The following is a 17895-nucleotide window of genomic DNA, read 5'->3' as shown; positions in this document are numbered from 1 at the left end:
CTACTCCGGGGGCCTTGTTTCGACTCAGATCTTTCAGTGCTCTGTCAAACTCTTCACACAGTATCTTATCTCCCATTTCATCTTCATCTACATCCTCTTCCATTTCCATAATACTGTCCTCAAGTACATCGCCCTTGTATAAACCCTCTATATACTCCTTCCACCTTTCTGCCTTCCCTTCTTTGCTTAGAACTGGGTTGCCATCTGAGCTCTTGATAGTCATACAAGTGGTTCTCTTCTCTCCAAAGGTCTCTTTAATTTTCCTGTAGGCAGTATCTATCTTACCCCTAGTGAGACAAGCCTCTACATCCTTACATTTGTCCTCTAGCCATCCATGCTTAGCCATTTTGCACTTCCTATCGATCTCATTTTTGAGACGTTTGTATTCCTTGTTGCCTGCTTCATTTACTGCATTTTTATATTTTCTCCTTTCATCAATTAAATTCAATATTTCTTCTGTTACCCAAGGATTTCTATTAGCCCTCGTCTTTTTACCTACTTGATCCTCTGCTGCCTTCACTACTTCATCCCTCAGAGCTACCCATTCTTCTTCTACTGTATTTCTTTCCCCCATTCCTGTCAATTGTTCCCTTATGCCCTCCCTGAAACACTCTACAACCTCTGGTTCTTTCAATTTATCCAGGTCCCATCTCCTGGTATAGTATTCATAACTATAGTTCCAGTTAAAAAATAAAATGGGCTCCACTGCTCAGGATGACATCAAATTTGAACAGCATATTGTTGATGCAGGGGGAACGTCATGGAACAGATGGCATCGATAATTCAAACGAGTAGTGAACGGCCTTCAGTTGCATGGGTACGTTGTTTTGCGAGGAATGGTTCACAACTATTACAAAATGGTAAATGCAAGTATGTGTGTGCTTTTGGTCTGATGTTGTTGCAGAAATATCGGAATCTGAGCTACAACTAATAAAGAATTTAGTCCTGTGGGAACTAACTGATCCTTCTTTTTACAGAACATTTGATTCACAAAATGTTGCAATTGATACATCTTTGGCAAAAACCACATTTTTCAGTTTTTGAAAGGTATCGCTGCCTGCGCTTGGCGGTATGTTTCTTTTTGTAATTTGATTTCCCCAGTTTCTACCTTTGAGCAATTATCATGTGCAGCTGGAAAAAATATCAGTTCATGTCGGACGAGTCCTCACAATTCACAAACACATATCTTTCCCCGATACACTTGACAACGGTTCAGATGCAGAAATCGCGATAATGGAAATAAAATGAAAAATATACAGTGAAATATCACAGTGCTACCGATTAAAATTTTTATTACGTCCTTGGTCTATAATAAAGGTCATGCCACCCGCTTTTTTTCAATTTGGAGGTAAGTACTCTGTGAATCTGTCATTAACCTATTGCTAAGTTGTGAAGGTTCAAGGCACATCACATACAATGTTGCTAGTGTTGTCCAAGATTGTTTTTCAATCAGCTCTAAGCAAGATCTCTATCTGCATCCTCACACTTTACCTTTTCGGCCAGGTTGGACATTTCTCGAAATAACAAACATGTACTTTAAATGAAAAAAATACAAGCTATTCTGGCTCGATGACTCACATGTTAAGAGGTATGGATACAAATGCCTGAGAGTTCGATCGCAGTCGGATCAGGAATTTTTGTGTTTTATTTATCAATTGTTAACTTCTGGCAAAGCTTGTTAATGTGGAAAAATTCTTTAAACTTTACGTCCCATTAGTACAGGCTGAAAAATTTGTTCGAAGGTGAGAGGAACGCCAGGGCGTACTATCCATAATGCATGTATCGTATCTTAAATTCTTTGGTGATAGATGTTAATTTAACTTATTTTTTTGGTGCTAATTGTAACAAATTCATCGGTATACATCGAGAGAATTCAACTACCTAAAACATAACCAACAACGAACTATAAAACAAACAGACTTGCTGTACAAGGAAGTGGAAGTCAAGCAGGGATGTGTGACTCAGGTGCAACGCAGACCTGATGGTGCTGCGTCTTCGAAGTTCATTCACACATCCTTGAGCTGTAACACTTCCCTGCCCTTACCTGTGATGCAGTTGCTTGTTCACTGTGCTCCAACACATGAACTCTGATGACAAATTACACTAAGACAAGAACACTCTGGCAAAGGTTAGTACATCTGTAAATGAATAGGAAACAAATCTGGCAATGTCCTCCAATGTGGCAGGTTTACATTTTTTACGTAAATTGCTCATAGTTATGAGTGCATTTTATTAGATCTCATTGAACTGAAGTGACCGTAACTACATCTGATCAACACTTCATCACGGCTTGAAGAAAAAGTTATATATGTATGAATTTACAATTCTAGCCTGTCGCAACATTGTTATATTGTGCGGCATGTGAATTATGCTCACTGTCACGTGGAATTGAAGACCACATTTACAGGACGGTTTGTTATCTGCTGGCAACCAATAGCCCGATATTCTCCAAAATACAAAAAAAAAACCTAAACCATCGTCACGAACAACAGGTCGTCACCGACACCGTAATCACTACCCTGAGGAAGTAAGCAACTAGACAAGAAATGTTGCCCGCTTTGAGTGTAGGCCTATCACATGGTAAGCTTTGCTCATTATCTAGAATCGCAAATCTGTGTAGATTGCCACAAATCAAAGCATACGTTGTCAACACTAATCAGAAATAAAATACCCTAAATTCAACATTTTGTGGCATAACCAATCCAAATTTCAAATTTATGAGGTAAGTCTTCCTTAACGAAGTACTCTTTGATGATTAATTGCAGGATAGCTAGGAAATTGCAGGGACATTCATTCCTAATTTTCTCCTGTCGTTGCAAATAGTTCCAGGCTTTTGCTATGGAGTATAGCGAGCCAGTCGAGGTGTGACATTGTGTCTGTGTTTGTCAAACTAGTATCGTATGCATTAACCTTTTGAACACAAATGTCGTAATCTTGACACATGGTGGTGACCACTGCATAAATATAATGCATATATGGAAGAGAGGACAACGCCTTCTCACTGAGGACGTTGAAATAAACAATCTGGATCGTGTTCATGGTGAACTGAATGAACGGGCCTAAGTCGTAAAAGAGATCCTAAAACGTGACTGAAACACCTCTTGTTCGAAATATATGCTCCACAGCGTGCAGGTTAAACATTTCATTCGGCTGCTGGTTCAACTGAAGCCTTACATTATCCCCACACTGCATGTCTACAGAGGGACGCTATTCAGTTTCTGTATTGTTTGAACCAAAGAAGACGTCGAGCTTTATGTGACACTGTGAATAATACACTTTATGCATGTTGCCAACTCTGAACGTCCATTTAATGCAATTACCTTCATATAATGTTCTCTCGAAAACAATTTGAAATTGATCTCCGTGCAATAAGAGCAACAACTTCTGTCGGATGTGAAACGACTGTGACTGACAATGTGTGACATCTGTCTCCAATTCCAGTTAGTTAAGGCTTCTTACAAACACTGCTCTTACGCCATGTTATACGGTTGCAAGTGGTGCACCATTCTTTGTAGATATGTTTAACAGTCCGCATTGACAGACCAACAAATCGAGCTACTTCATTCACGGTGTGGTGATGGTCATTCTGTCAAGTTTCCATATTGAATCATCTGACTGCTCTGAATCCGCTCATTGATGAAGGATATACACACCACATCATTTCCACGTCTTAAGTTATAATTGGAGGGTGACAGGATGTACTGGTACCAGATCTACGTGAAGTACAGTGCTCCAGAACAAACTGTGTGCTTGTTGGAGAGGGAGGTTAATGTTTTGTCTGCTGACAAAATGTGAAACAAAAACGCTTATTATTTTAAGTTGCGTTTTCAGCTGCTCAAAGAGAAGTATATTGATGTATCGTGTGTTATATGTCAAATGACAATATTTAGTTTCCAATATAGACTGTGCTCTCTTAACGAGCTAGTAGCAGAAATACGTATTGTAATTTAGCCATACGAGAATAACACCTTACAGGAAGGACGTCGCACTTTGTACAGGAATCCTTCTAGAAAATGCATCCAATAGGGGGTCGTCCTATGTGGTCTATATTAAGATTTGATTTCTCGATATGTTTTATCATCTTTAAACAAATACGTGGCACTAAGGTGAACCATGGACTGAGCGCTGATAGAAATCAACACAATAACGAAATGGAGAATACCTTTGTTAAAACAAATATTCGATAAACTTTAAAATCTCCGTTAGTTATAAGGCAGTCACCCTCAGATCATGTTTATATGAGACAGCATTATGTATATGTGCACGTGCTACAGAAGATGACACCTATTTTCCGGCAGCCTCCGCAACCGGCCAGTGGCTGGGAGGGCGTCCGAGATGCCACGCAATACGGCAGCGACTGCGTGCAGAACACGGGCGAGGGCTCGGAGGACTGCCTCTACCTGAACGTGTACGTGCCAGGGGTGCCGCATGAGGGCGCCGGGCTGCCCGTGCTCTTCTACGTGCATGGTGGAGGCTTCATCAAGGGCAGCGGCTCCGACCAGAAGTTTGGGCCGGACTTCCTCGTCTCGTACGGAGTTATACTGGTCACCATCAACTACCGCCTCGGGCCGCTCGGTACGTATTACAAGTGTAAACCATTATTATGCAGACGAGAGAAATTAATTTCTCAGAATACTAACTACATGGTGACGCAGTTGACACACCACCTAGAATACGTCCAGCACGAGGAAGTACATCGATGTGTGGTACTCGCCAAGTTACCAGTGGACAACTTGGGGAATACTCTAACATATTCAAGTAATTATTAACGTTTATGACATCTGAATTACGACACAGCGTATTTAAATGGCGTCATATCTTTTTTCTCTGTCATTTGAATGGGTCTCCGAAGAGGACTCCAAAGACTTCACATGTGTGTAGCAATATAACAAACATCATCACAAACGACTGCCCTGGCATCAAGAGAAGAGGTTCAACGAACGTCTGCCCTACTGTACCACATGTAAGCTAACAAGTTACTCATTTGTTTGTTGGTATGAGTACAACATCAAGTATAAAAATTAGTGACCTTGAACAACGACAGATACTACACTGAAGCGCGAATGAAGCTTGTATAGGCTTGCGTATTCAAATGAAGAAGTGTGTAAACAGACAGAATACGGGGCGGCAGTCGGCACCGTCTGTATAAGAGAAGTAGTCTGGTGCGGTAGTTAGATCGGTTGCTGCTGCTGCAGTGGCAGGTTATCGAGATTTAAGTGAGTTTGAATGTTGTGTTATAGTGGGTGCACGAACGATGGGACATAGCACCTCCGAGGTAGCGATGAAGTGGGGATCTTTCCGTACGACCTTTCCATGAGTGTACCGTGAATATCAGGAATCCCGTAAAACATAAAATCTCCGAAATCGCTACGGCCTGAAAAACATGCTGCAAGAACGCCACCAACGACGACTCGTGTACCCTTTATGACTGCTTGACACAAAGCGTAACGCCCCACCTGGGTCCGTCAACACCGACATTGGACTGTTGACGAATGGAAACATGTTGCCTGGTCGGTCGAGTATCTTTCAGATCTTATAGAGAGGATGGATGCGTACGGATATGGAGACTATTCATGAATCCATGGACCCTGCATGTCAGCAGCGGACTGTTCATGTTCGCGGAGGCTCTGTAATGGTGTAGGATGTGTGCAGCTTGAGTGATACGGGACCCCTGATACATCTAGATACGACTCTGACAAGTGATACGTCCGAAAGCACCCTGTCTGGTCACCTGCACCCATTCACGTCCATTATGCATCCCGACAGACTTGGTCAATTCAAACAGTACAACACGACACTCCACACGTCCTGCATTGCTACAGAGTGTCTGCAGGAACACTCTTCTGAGTTTAAACACCTCCGCTGGCCACTAAACTCCCCAGACATGAACATTATGGAGCATATGTGGGATGCCGTGCAGCGTTCTGTTCAGAAGATATCTCCACACATCGTACTCTTACGGATTTATGGACAGACCTCCAGGAGTGATGTTGTAAGTTCCCTCCAGAACTACTTCAGATATTAGTCGAGTTCATGCCACGTCGTGTTGTGATACTTCTGCGTGCTCGCGGGGGTCGTACTCGTTATTAGGCAGGTGTACCAGTTTCTTTGGCTCTTCATTTTATAAAGTTATTGAACTTGTATTTCATCTCGACTTACCGCAATAAAGGTCCATGCTATACTGCATTTCATATCTCTGGTAGTTGTTAGTGTCTCCTTCAAGAATTGCTGTTTAATTTTCTCCACAAATAAATTTCCAAAGGAGTTTCATCTGGCTACGGAGCAGACCATTTAGCGTTTACTAAACCATTCAGAAATCTACGTATTACCTTCAAGACAGTTTGTAATGATATGTGTGGAATGGTCGGCACGTTTACCATGTTGATACCAAACTGACAGCAGTATTTCGAATGGGATGTCTTCCAGTCTGCGGCACCATATCTGTTAAATACTTGTACTTATTAAAATTTTTATAAAGACACGGCCATCAACTATGCAATTCTTGAAAAATACACGATATGTTGACTAACTAACGATCTTGTTTAACCACTTCATTCAGCTAACGCAAATTTTTAAATGACGCGGTTTCACTTGTCAACATTCTTAGACAATTCAGGGAACTTTAATCGATTTGAAAGCCATTGCATGAAGCTATTGATGGACCGAAATGTGGAATATACGAAACGCGTTGGAATACGGTATTCGCAGAACAGTTCTTTCGCTTATCCCATTCCGTCACCCCTTTTGCCTCACAGTAATCTATGGGTTCTGTGCTACCGCTGCTTAAGTGTTGATTCAATATCCCTCATCAATCGCGTTTGCTTTTCGTTGGCTTATTTAGTTCTTCACACATCGAGTTACACTGATCTTTTAAATAATGATTTCAGTTACAGATCGTGAAGCACGACGATGATAACTTTCAGTTAAAAACGTACCACTACTCCAACAATCTGGTGACATTCAGCATAAACGAAAGCTATACCCTCTCTTTTGTCATCCACTTTGTGAAAGGGTAGAACAAACTGTCTTATCTTAAAAAATGGTTCAAATGGCTCTGAGTACTATGGGACTTAACATCTCAGGTCATCAGTCCCCTAGAACTTAGAACTACTTAAACCTAACTAACCTAAGGACATCACACGCATCCATGCCCGAGGCAGGATTCGAACCTGCGACCGTAGCAGTCGCGCGGTTCCAGACTGTAGCGCCTAGAACCGCTCGGCCACCACGGCCGGTAAACTGTCTTATCTCCCCGACACCAGAACACAGATTGTAGTACTTGAAGAGCACGAGTAGGCACATCAGTCACTACTGAGACAAGTGCCTGCTTACATATACATCTACATGGATACTCTGCAAATTACATTTAAGTGCCTGGCAGAGGGTTCATTGAACCACCTTCACAATTCTCCATTACTCCAATCTCGTAAAGCGCGTGGAAAGAATGAACACCTGTATCTTTCTGTAGAGCTCTGATTGCCCTTATTTTATCTTGGTGGTCGTTCCTCACTATGTAGGACGGTGTCAACAAAATATTTTCGCATTCGGAGGAGAAAGTTGGTGATTGGAATTTCGTGAGAAGATTCCGTCGCAACGAAAAACGCCTTTCTTTTAATGATGTCCAGCCCAAATCCTGTATCATTTCTGTGACACTCTCTCCCATATTTCGCGATACTACAAAACGTGCTCTTTCTTGGAAATTTTTCGATGCACTCCGTCAGTCCTATCTGGTAAGGATCCCACCTAGAGCAGCAGTATTCTAAAAGAGGACTGACAAGCGTAGTGTAGGCAGTCTCCTTGCGCGGGATTAGCCGAGCGGTCTGAGGCGCTGCAGCCATGGACTGTGCGGCTGGTCCCGGGGGAGGTTCGAGACCTCCCTCGGGCATGAGTGTGTGTGTTTGTCCTTAGGATACTTCAGGTTAAGTAGTGTGTAAGCTTAGGGACTAATGACCTTAGCAGTTAAGTCCCATAAGATTTAACACACATTTGAACATTTTTTTTCTTTTTGCAGTCTCCTTAGTAGGTCTGTTACATTTTCTAAGTGTCCTGCCAATAAAACGCAGTCTTTGGTTAGCCTTCCCCATAACATTTTCTATGTGTTCCTTCCAATTTAAGTTGTTCGTAATTGTAATACCTAGGTATTTAGTTGAATTTACGGCTTTTAGATTGGACTGATTTATCTGTAACCGAAGTTTAACGAGTTCCTTTTAGCACTCATGTGGATGACCTCACACTTTTCGTTATTTAGGATCAACTGACACTTTTCGCACCATTCAGATATCTCTTCTAAATCGTTTTGCAGTTTGTTTTGATCTTCTGACGACTTTATTGGTGATGAACGACAGCGTCATCTGCAAACAACCGAAGACGGCTGCTCAGATTGTCTCCAAAATCGTTTATATAGATAAGGAACAGCAATGGTCCTATGACACTACCTTGGGGAACGCCAGAAATCACTTCTGTTTTACTCGATGACTTTCCGTCAGTTACTACGAACTGTGACCTCTCTGACAGGAAATCACAAATCCAGTCACATAACCGAGACGATATTCCATAAGCACGCAATTTCACTACGAGCCGCTTGTGTGGTACTGTGTCAAAAGCCTTCCGGAAATCCAGAAATACGGAATCGGTCTGAAATCCCTTGTCAATAGCACTCGTCACTGAATAAAGAGCTAGTTGTGTTTCACAGGAACGATGTTTTCTAAACCCATGTTGACTGTGTGTCAATAGACCGTTTTCTTCGAGGTAATTCATAATGTTCGAACACAAAATATGTTCCAAAACCCTGCTGCATATCGACGTTAACGATATGGGCTTGTAATTTAGTGGATTACTCCTACTACCTTTTTTGAATATTGGTGTGATCTGTGCAAATTTCCAATCTTTGGGTACGGCTCTTTCGTCGAGCGAACGGTTGTATATGATTGTTAAGTATGGAGCTAATGCATCAGCATACTCCGAAAGGAACCTAATTGGTGTACAGTCTGGAGCAGAAGACTTGCTTTTATTAAGTGATTTAAATTGTTTCACTAATCCGAGGATATTTACTTCTACGTTACTCATATTGAGAGCTGTTCTGGATTAGAATTCTGGAATATTTACTTCGTCTTCTTTTGTGAAGGCATTTCTGAAGGCTTTGTTTAGTAACTCTGCTTTGGCAGCACTGTCTTCGATAGTATCTCCATTGCTATCGTGCAGAGAAGGCATTGATAGTTTCTTTCCGCTAATATACTTCACATACGACCAGAATCTCTTTGGATTTTCTGTCAGGTTTCGAGACAAAGTTCCGTTGTGGAAATTGTTATAGGCATCTTGCATTGAAGTTCTCGCTAAATTTCGATCTTCTGGTCTACACTTTTATTATTAATTTGGAATGAGGGGAGATTGTCTCTCAGGAAGGCGTCAAGTGAATTTTTATCTGCTTTTTTGAATAGGTATATTTTTCGCTTTTTTTTTCGAGGATTTTGGTATTACAGTATTCAGTCTCACTATGCTCGTTATTAACTCAGGATTATTTGTTGCTAAGAGGTCAAGTGTGTTTTCACAACCGTTTACTATTCGCGTTGGCTCATGAACTAACTGCTCGAAATAATGAATGCGTTTAGCAGAATTTCGGATGATATTTTATGCGTACCTCCGGAATTAAACATGTATTTTCGCCAACATATCGAGGGTAAATTGAAGTCACCACCAACTATTATTGTATGAGTCGGGTACGTGTTTGAAATCAGACTCAAGTTTTCTTTGAACCTTTCAGCAACTGTATCATCTGAATTGGGAGGTCGGTAAAAGGATCCAATTATTATTTTATACCGGTTGCCAACAATGGCCTCTGCCGATACTAACTCACAGGAAGTGTCTACTTCTATTTCGCGACAAGTTAAACTACTTCTGACAGCAACAAACAAGCCACCGCCAACCGTGTTTAGTCTATCCTTACGGAACACTGTTAGATTCATCGCAAAAATTTCGGCTGAGCTTATATCCGGCTTTAGTCAGCTTTCAGTGCCTATAACGATTTGTGTATCAATGATTTCCATTAGCGGTTGGAGCTCTGGTACTTTCCAAACACAGCTACGACAATTTACAACTGTTATATCTATGGTTCCTGTATCTACGTTTTTCTTGTGTTCAGCCAGCTCCCTTTGTGACTGAAGCCCTTACATCTCTTACACGGGGAAAGACGATAGTGCAACTTCCTCTAGCGATGGTGGGACGACGGTGAGCATACTGTCATCTTGTCAGTATTCAAAGGTCATAAATTATGTGTCTTTCTGGTGCCATAGGAGAAGATATGGTATTACACAAAAGACAAAGCTGACCTTATAATTTGGCAGCTATGGAAGTACAGTAAGGTCGATGGGCTGTGACCCTAATGAATGGAGAATGAAGAAGCGTGGAGCATAGTGGTGAGGGCCTGTCAGGTGGCCCAGTCGGTAATGAGACAGCGTTAGCGAATTATTCATTTCTTACCTTCGCTTTTACAATTGGACCATCTTCTACAAGGCAGCAGCGAAGAGGTTTGCGGACGCAGCATGCAGAAGCGGAATGCACTGACATGTTCAGCTCAGCCGTCCCTCGAGGGCGTCGGCGTGGTCATGGAAGCTAACGCAACAAGAGTGACACTGTGCAAGTTTGCCCTCCTGGGCGGTGGCAGGCATTGCTAATCCGGAGGTGACGCCTCTCAGCTCTTCGATTCTTTTCACTAGGGCACATTCGTGGACTCTGAAGCCTCCAGAAATCCTGCATAGGACGTTAGTAGTGGTGCACCCCATGGTTTGTCCACTGTCAGAGGCAGCTCACATATACAAGTTGGGAAGGGGGGGGGGGAGGCAGCAGGAGCAGCTATCACGCAGCAGCAGTACAGTGACAGCTTGACAGTACTCCAAACGCCATCTGTTTGGCCGCGATTCAGCTGATGGTAGAAGATTCCAGTCTTCACATCAGTGGAAGAGAGGTCGGCAGGTCACAACAGCGAAGTCCAGAGGACCACTCTGGCTGCCGTCTCAAAGGTAGTAGTCATCTGGCGAATGGCAGTCAGCACCTCATAGGCCCAGCCTATAAAGTGGCTCACTGGGACTGGAATATAGAGGGACTTGGGAGCCTCAATATTTATAGCTGTCTGTCAGAGGAAAAGATGTTTGGCGAGGTTGACTGAATGTACCCTAGTTTGTCAGCAATCTTCATTGCACCTCGATGTCCCATTTGTAGCTTACAGCCTTTCAACTTGGCGCTTTCTGCAGTGCAAGTGGACTGCAAGGTGTTCTTTTCAAGATTTATGTTTTGTTATGGTTCCTTGCAATGCTGCCAGAATGCCACTATTTTCCCTTTAGAGTGTGATCATATTGTTGAATTAAATTCGAACATCTCAATTGAGCAATGTGTGGCACTGGTCTTGCTTGTATGCCACGACATTTGCAACATCGGCTCTCTTGTCTGTATGTGATTCTGGTTGCAACATTACACTTGATCCTGCATTGAATTCGCTCAGCAGTGACTGCGGAAAGCTTCAAAAAATTTTACATTCGCCCAGTTTATCTTTCTTCAGCGCAGCAGTAAGTGGCAATATTCGGTATATTGCCCAATACAGATAACCAAACTCTACACATTGATATAATTACTCGTTCTAAAAATATTTCGATTGGTATCTTGGCTTGGCTATCTCAGTTGCTCCACTCTCTGCATATTTCTTAATGTTATGTACGATGTCAAAATTAAATGTTATTTAATCAAAGCAATAACATTAGTCAATGTTGTTGCACCACTAAGCAAGTATGGCATCAAAAGAGACCTAGATACGTTTCTAGGGATTCTCCATTACCTGTTCTGAATGTGCGAGCATCAAATACAAATTCTGGTAAGACATGAGCAATAATATAAGTGGTAAGGTCTTTATTACTGTTATCTGTGATGTACAAAGAGGTTATCACTCGTGGTCTGATGGGTCTGCATCTCAGACCGGAAATTTAGGAATACAAAATCTGGATGGCTGGTCACTCCCCAGTAGCAGACACGACCACAGCTGAGTCAAACGGATCCTTACAGAAAGGTTTCATCTGATTTCTAGTCATGTCCAGCATGAGAAAACCCTTTATACACTCTGAATCGGCCTACAGTCAATACAGGCACTTACTATACGCTGCTGCTGGATAATGAACCACTCTGGTTACTATTACAACTTTGTGAAAAATTTACAATGGCATTCATACTTTCAGTCATTGTTTCAATGTATGTAGTCAGTTGGAGGCGCCCAGATGCGATAGCTTTATTAAGAGGTCAGTTGGGTTGCAGGCTTCCTGAGCACTGGCGACGATGTCGTACCTGGCAACGTGGGCCTCAAAGACCAGCTGCTGGGGCTCTCCTGGGTGCAGAGCAACATCGAGCGCTTCGGCGGTGATCCTCAGCGTGTAACGCTGGACGGGCGCAGCGCTGGAGGCGTGGCTGTCTCCTTGCATCTCATGTCGCCGCAGACCGCAGGTTTGTACAAGGCAAGATCAACATTTATCAGGTGCACACTAACAGCATGTGGTGTTTGTCAAATAAAAATGCACTGATATTTGAATGATGATTTCTTCTTGGGTAAGGGTACCACATTGACAAAGTAGCATATTCTGTGGAAGGTGGACTTTAGCTGGAGGTTGTCCTCTCGATTATAAAAGTTTTTCGAACTGAGCGTGGATAGTTTTGCAGTAGTCACTAGGAGTATGAGATAGCTGGTAGGATTCTATGGTTGGATGCATATGCATAGCGAGACAGGAAGTAAAGAATCATAAGTTAAACGAGTTATTGTGAATACTGTGATTATTAAAATAATATAAGTTTCGGCGGATTATAAGAGGTGGAATTGTACTAAAGGGAAACATGCTATTTATGGAATATCCCGTCGGTTCTTCGAGGAACGTAGACATATTATTAACTTGAATACAACGTAATAGTATTGTGGAACATTAATACGTTGTATTCATGGAAACATAATAATTAAATATTTCATTGGAAAGAATGTAACGAAAATTTGTGAATCAAACTCGCCGGAACGTGCCAGATATTAATGGCACATGTATTACAGATAAAAAGTCGTGCAGGCACTTTTCGATCTGGTAATTGTATGAAACATTATTTGATTTAGAGCACAGAAAATTTTAAGGGAAACACACAGTAGAGTGATATTAACACGAATGAAACCAGTTTGTAAGTCAAGTATGAGTTTCAGAATCAACTGAAATATACACTCCTGAAAATTGAAATAAGAACACCGTGAATTCATTGTCCCAGGAAGGGGAAACTTTATTGACACATTCCTGGGGTCAGATACATCACATGATCACACTGACAGAACCACAGGCACATAGACACAGGCAACAGAGCATGCACAATGTCGGCACTAGTACAGTGTATATCCACCTTTCGCAGCAATGCAGGCTGCTATTCTCCCATGGAGACGATCGTAGAGATGCTGGATGTAGTCCTGTGGAACGGCTTGCCATGCCATTTCCACCTGGCGCCTCAGTTGGACCAGCGTTCGTGCTGGACGTGCAGACCGCGTGAGACGACGCTTCATCCAGTCCCAAACATGCTCAATGGGGGACAGATCCGGAGATCTTGCTGGCCAGGGTAGTTGACTTACACCTTCTAGAGCACGTTGGGTGGCACGGGATACATGCGGACGTGCATTGTCCTGTTGGAACAGCAAGTTCCCTTGCCGGTCTAGGAATGGTAGAACGATGGGTTCGATGACGGTTTGGATGTACCGTGCACTATTCAGTGTCCCCTCGACGATCACCAGTGGTGTACGGCCAGTGTAGGAGATCGCTCCCCACACCATGATGCCGGGTGTTGGCCCTGTGTGCCTCGGTCGTATGCAGTCCTGATTGTGGCGCTCACCTGCACGGCGCCAAACACGCATACGACCATAATTGGCACCAAGGCGGAAGCGACTCTCATCGCTGAAGACGACACGTCTCCATTCGTCCCTCCATTCACGCCTATCGCGACACCACTGGAGGCGGGCTGCACGATGTTGGGGCGTGAGCGGAAGACGGCCTAACGGTGTGCGGGACCGTAGCCCAGCTTCATGGAGATGGTTGCGAATGGTCCTCGCCGATACCCCAGGAGCAACAGTGTCCCTAATTTGCTGGGAAGTGGCGGTGCGGTCCCCTACGGCACTGCGTAGGATCCTACGGTCTTGGCGTGCATCCGTGCGTCGCTGCGGTCCGGTCCCAGGTCGACGGGCACGTGCACCTTCCGCCGACCACTGGCGACAACATCGATGTGCTGTGGAGACCTCACGCCCCACGTGTTGAGCAATTCGGCGGTACGTCCACCCGGCCTCCCGCATGCCCACTATACGCCCTCGCTCAAAGTCCGTCAACTGCACATACGGTTCACGTCCACGCTGTCGCGGCATGCTACCAGTGTTAAAGACTGCGATGGAGCTCCGTATGCCACGGCAAACTGGCTGACACTGACGGCGGCGGTGCACGAATGTTGCGCAGCTAGCGCCATTCGACGGCCAACACCGCGGTTCCTGGTGTGTCCGCTGTGGCGTGCGTGTGATCATTGCTTGTACAGCCCTCTCGCAGTGTCCGGAGCAAGTATGGTGGGTCTGACACACCGGTGTCAATGTGTTCTTTTTTCCATTTCCAGGAGTGTAGTTCGCTTAAAGTAATTGTCTAAGTAATAGTGATATTAACAGCTAGCCTTCTTAATAAATGGCTACAGCCACAGATATTACATTTCTAATAAATTTTAATGCAAAATGCTGGTAACACACACACAATCACTGCTCTCATACTTAGCTTGCTCACCTACGTGTAACTTCTTCTCCTTTAGAGAAATAAATTAAGATAGTCTTGATTAAACTGAATATTTCTAATGTAGTACATGAGGGGTGCAGGTTTTACAATAGGTCAGTTTACTTTGTCTCTTTTTCTTGAGTGGGTAGATGGCAACCCTTAGTGTCATTCTACAAGTTCTGCAGTTACTATTTATTTTTATTGCAATCGACAAGTTTTGCATTCACAATTTTCGTTAGGTGTGCATTATGTGCAACTCATGAGGTGGATATTTCAACATCTTTGACTTCACATTCCTCGATTTCTCACGGTTAAAGCGCCTAGCGCATTGGCGGACTAGCGTAATATATTTTCCTCTTTCAACAAAGACGATCAACAAATATTATACACCAGAAGATGTAACTTATAAGTTGCGAAACCGGTTGTGTGAGTCTCTAATCCAGTTTAATAAATACAGCTATCCCGAATTATTGGACTTTTCCTTCCGTTTTCTATTTTAAAAGTTTTAACAACTCTTTGTAAATACCTGTGTTATACAGTATCAATAATCAATCAATTACCGCATGTGCTTTCACAAATATTTGATTTTTTCATCCAGTTTGTTCAAAAGACTAGCCAGCTGCATGTCAGTTGTTCTTTTAGCCTCTTGAAAGCAATTAAGCAGCGGGGAACTTTCGCACAAAAAAAAAAAAAAAAACCTATACGTTTCCTATAGACAGCATCGATGTAGACCGTTTTAGTATAGATTCCACAGTGGCTCTGAATGTAATTTCTGTTACGAGATGAACTGGTGCAGAAACACCTCATTCAAAGTAACAAGACGGTACACAGTGGCAGCTACAGTCATTTCAGATCACTCAAATAACAGATGGGATATTTATTACCTTGTTTGCCTCCCATAAAGGTTTAACAGGAGAGGTGTCAAACTTGCACAAATAGGCAATTATTCACATAACATGAACCACAGTCTTTCTTTTCATAGACCTCACCTAATCATACTTAGCCACGAATCATTAATCACCACATCGTGAGTAGTGGAACAAAGAACGATACAGTGGGCACATTGTATTTTTTATGTCAACAGACTGGTCACCTACCTTAGTCTCCTTGTGTAAACAAACCACACACTTTATTGATACCCTTTTGTAAACAAAGCGACTGCTAGATGATCTTGTGTAAACAAACTGCTCACTTGGCTGTACCCTTATGTAAACAAAACGGCTGCGAGATGCTTTCAGCTGTGTGTAAGCAATCTGCCCTCTTGTGCTTTAAGATACGTTCATGGACGTCTAATTTGTAAAAAATACTTTCATCCTAGAGTTAATTACCATAATTTATGATCCAAAATCGCTGTTTTCACCCAACCCTCTATGAGTAGCCCACATCCACTCTTAGTCAAATTTATGTACATCTGATTTACGACCAGATGCTTTTAACATTACCTTAATCACCAAAATTTAGTGTCCAAAATGCTCAGGATTCTATCACCACTCGAGTAGGCCAATAGGGTGACATATGATTGGCATATCAGACACCAGTGTTATTTAGCAATTATTTTGCAAATTTTTCATATACAGATTTTGCGAGAAGTTTTACATTGCGTTTGTAACTTCTGAACCATCCAAAGTCACAGTTCATTGGCACTTAATTGCTGTTTCCCTCCCAGTATTTCAAATACCTACTTTTGGAGATCATCACCCAAAGACACATGAAGGTACCAGACTTCTAATGTTCAATAATTTCACATTATTAAGACACAACACTACATTATTTAAGAGACAACACTAATATCCAATGGTTTAATATCTACAATGGCAATTTGTTACAGTTTTGGGGCTAAACTTGTAGGACAGTTTCATCCTCTTCACCCAAATATTCCAAGTAATTTTTTAAATTTTTATTACATAAACATCAAAAGACACATGTAAATACAATACTTTTTATTTAGTTATTTCTTTCTTTCTTATTTAGCCTCATCAGATTAGGGTCTTAGTAACCTCTCTTACATCTGACCAGTGACAACACTTACAAATAATTCCATAAAAATCAAAGTAACAATAACTGGCATTCTTAATAAAACGATAACTGGCAATAATAGCACAATTAAAGTAACACTATTAATGATGTTAAAATAATGAAGGAATTTAAAATCATATTAATTAGTTATTATATATAAATACTCAATAATAATTTGTATTATTAATACATAGAAACATTTGGCAATAATAATAAGAATATAGTAAAACTATTAATAAATTAATGGAAACATTACGAATGATATTTTGTGAGAACAAAGAAACCACATAATAGGTGCTGAATCTACACTCTTTTATTGCTTACATGACTAATTTAGGATCTCTTAAATTTTCTGCACCTGGTGCAAAAATATAGTCATTTAACCATCTGAGGTCATCCTACGTGCAATGTTGTCATGGAACTAACTTTCGATGTCAGAAGAATAAAAGAGAGGACATAAATTTCACAACATTGTTTGCCCTGTGCCACCCGAGCAGGAGCACACAGATGAAGAGTGTTCCCACTTAGTGGTCTTTGGGTGGCACAGGACAGTGGTTTTTACGGAATTTATCCTCCCCCCCCCCCCCCTCCTCTTAACTTTCTGACATGTAACTTTTCTTCGAAGACAATTTTGAGGTAAGGGTGACCTCAGATGCTGAAAGATATTAGTTTTTGCACCAGATGATGGAACTTTAAGTGTTCCAAAACCAGTTTTGTATGTAGTAAAAGATGGTTGATTCAACAACTGTTATTCAGTTTCTTCATTTTACAAAATTGATGCATACCATTGCAGCTGCCCCACGAGAATAACTGTTTAAGAATTGAATTGGTTAGTTTAGCACTTTTGAAGCCTTGCTGGTATTAGAAGAAGTGGAAAGGATAATGACAGAGGAGAGCATGGAAATTAAAGTGACAGTGGCTGCAAGGAAAGAAGAGAATTTCAGTAGAGAACGCTGTAGAAAAGCCAGAGTTGTCAAGTGTGAGCTGCAAGAAGCAATAGCTATTGTGATAGAAGGTGGGCCATTAGCTGTCTTTTGAAGTTTGTAAGGATATTAATTTCCATAATATTGTATGAATGACTGTT

At 42.0% G+C, this 17895-nt stretch overlaps 1 protein-coding gene across 1 annotated transcript in view; it reads left to right on the top strand.

The window, feature by feature from the left end:
- The window catches only part of LOC126251828 (venom carboxylesterase-6-like), a 92755-nt gene that overhangs the window by 10621 nt on the left and 64239 nt on the right, over positions 1–17895 (top strand). Inside the window, exons 3-4 of the mRNA XM_049952490.1 lie at positions 4299–4575; positions 12295–12480. Of these exons, the coding sequence (XP_049808447.1) occupies positions 4299–4575; positions 12295–12480 (463 nt within the window). The remainder of the gene's footprint in view (positions 1–4298; positions 4576–12294; positions 12481–17895) is intronic.

This window comes from Schistocerca nitens, chromosome 4 (assembly GCF_023898315.1).
Source record: "Schistocerca nitens isolate TAMUIC-IGC-003100 chromosome 4, iqSchNite1.1, whole genome shotgun sequence".
Taxonomy (NCBI): Eukaryota; Metazoa; Arthropoda; class Insecta; order Orthoptera; family Acrididae; genus Schistocerca; species Schistocerca nitens.
The sequence above is the reverse complement of the archived record's forward strand: the minus strand, read 5'-3'. Positions and strand labels throughout refer to the sequence as shown.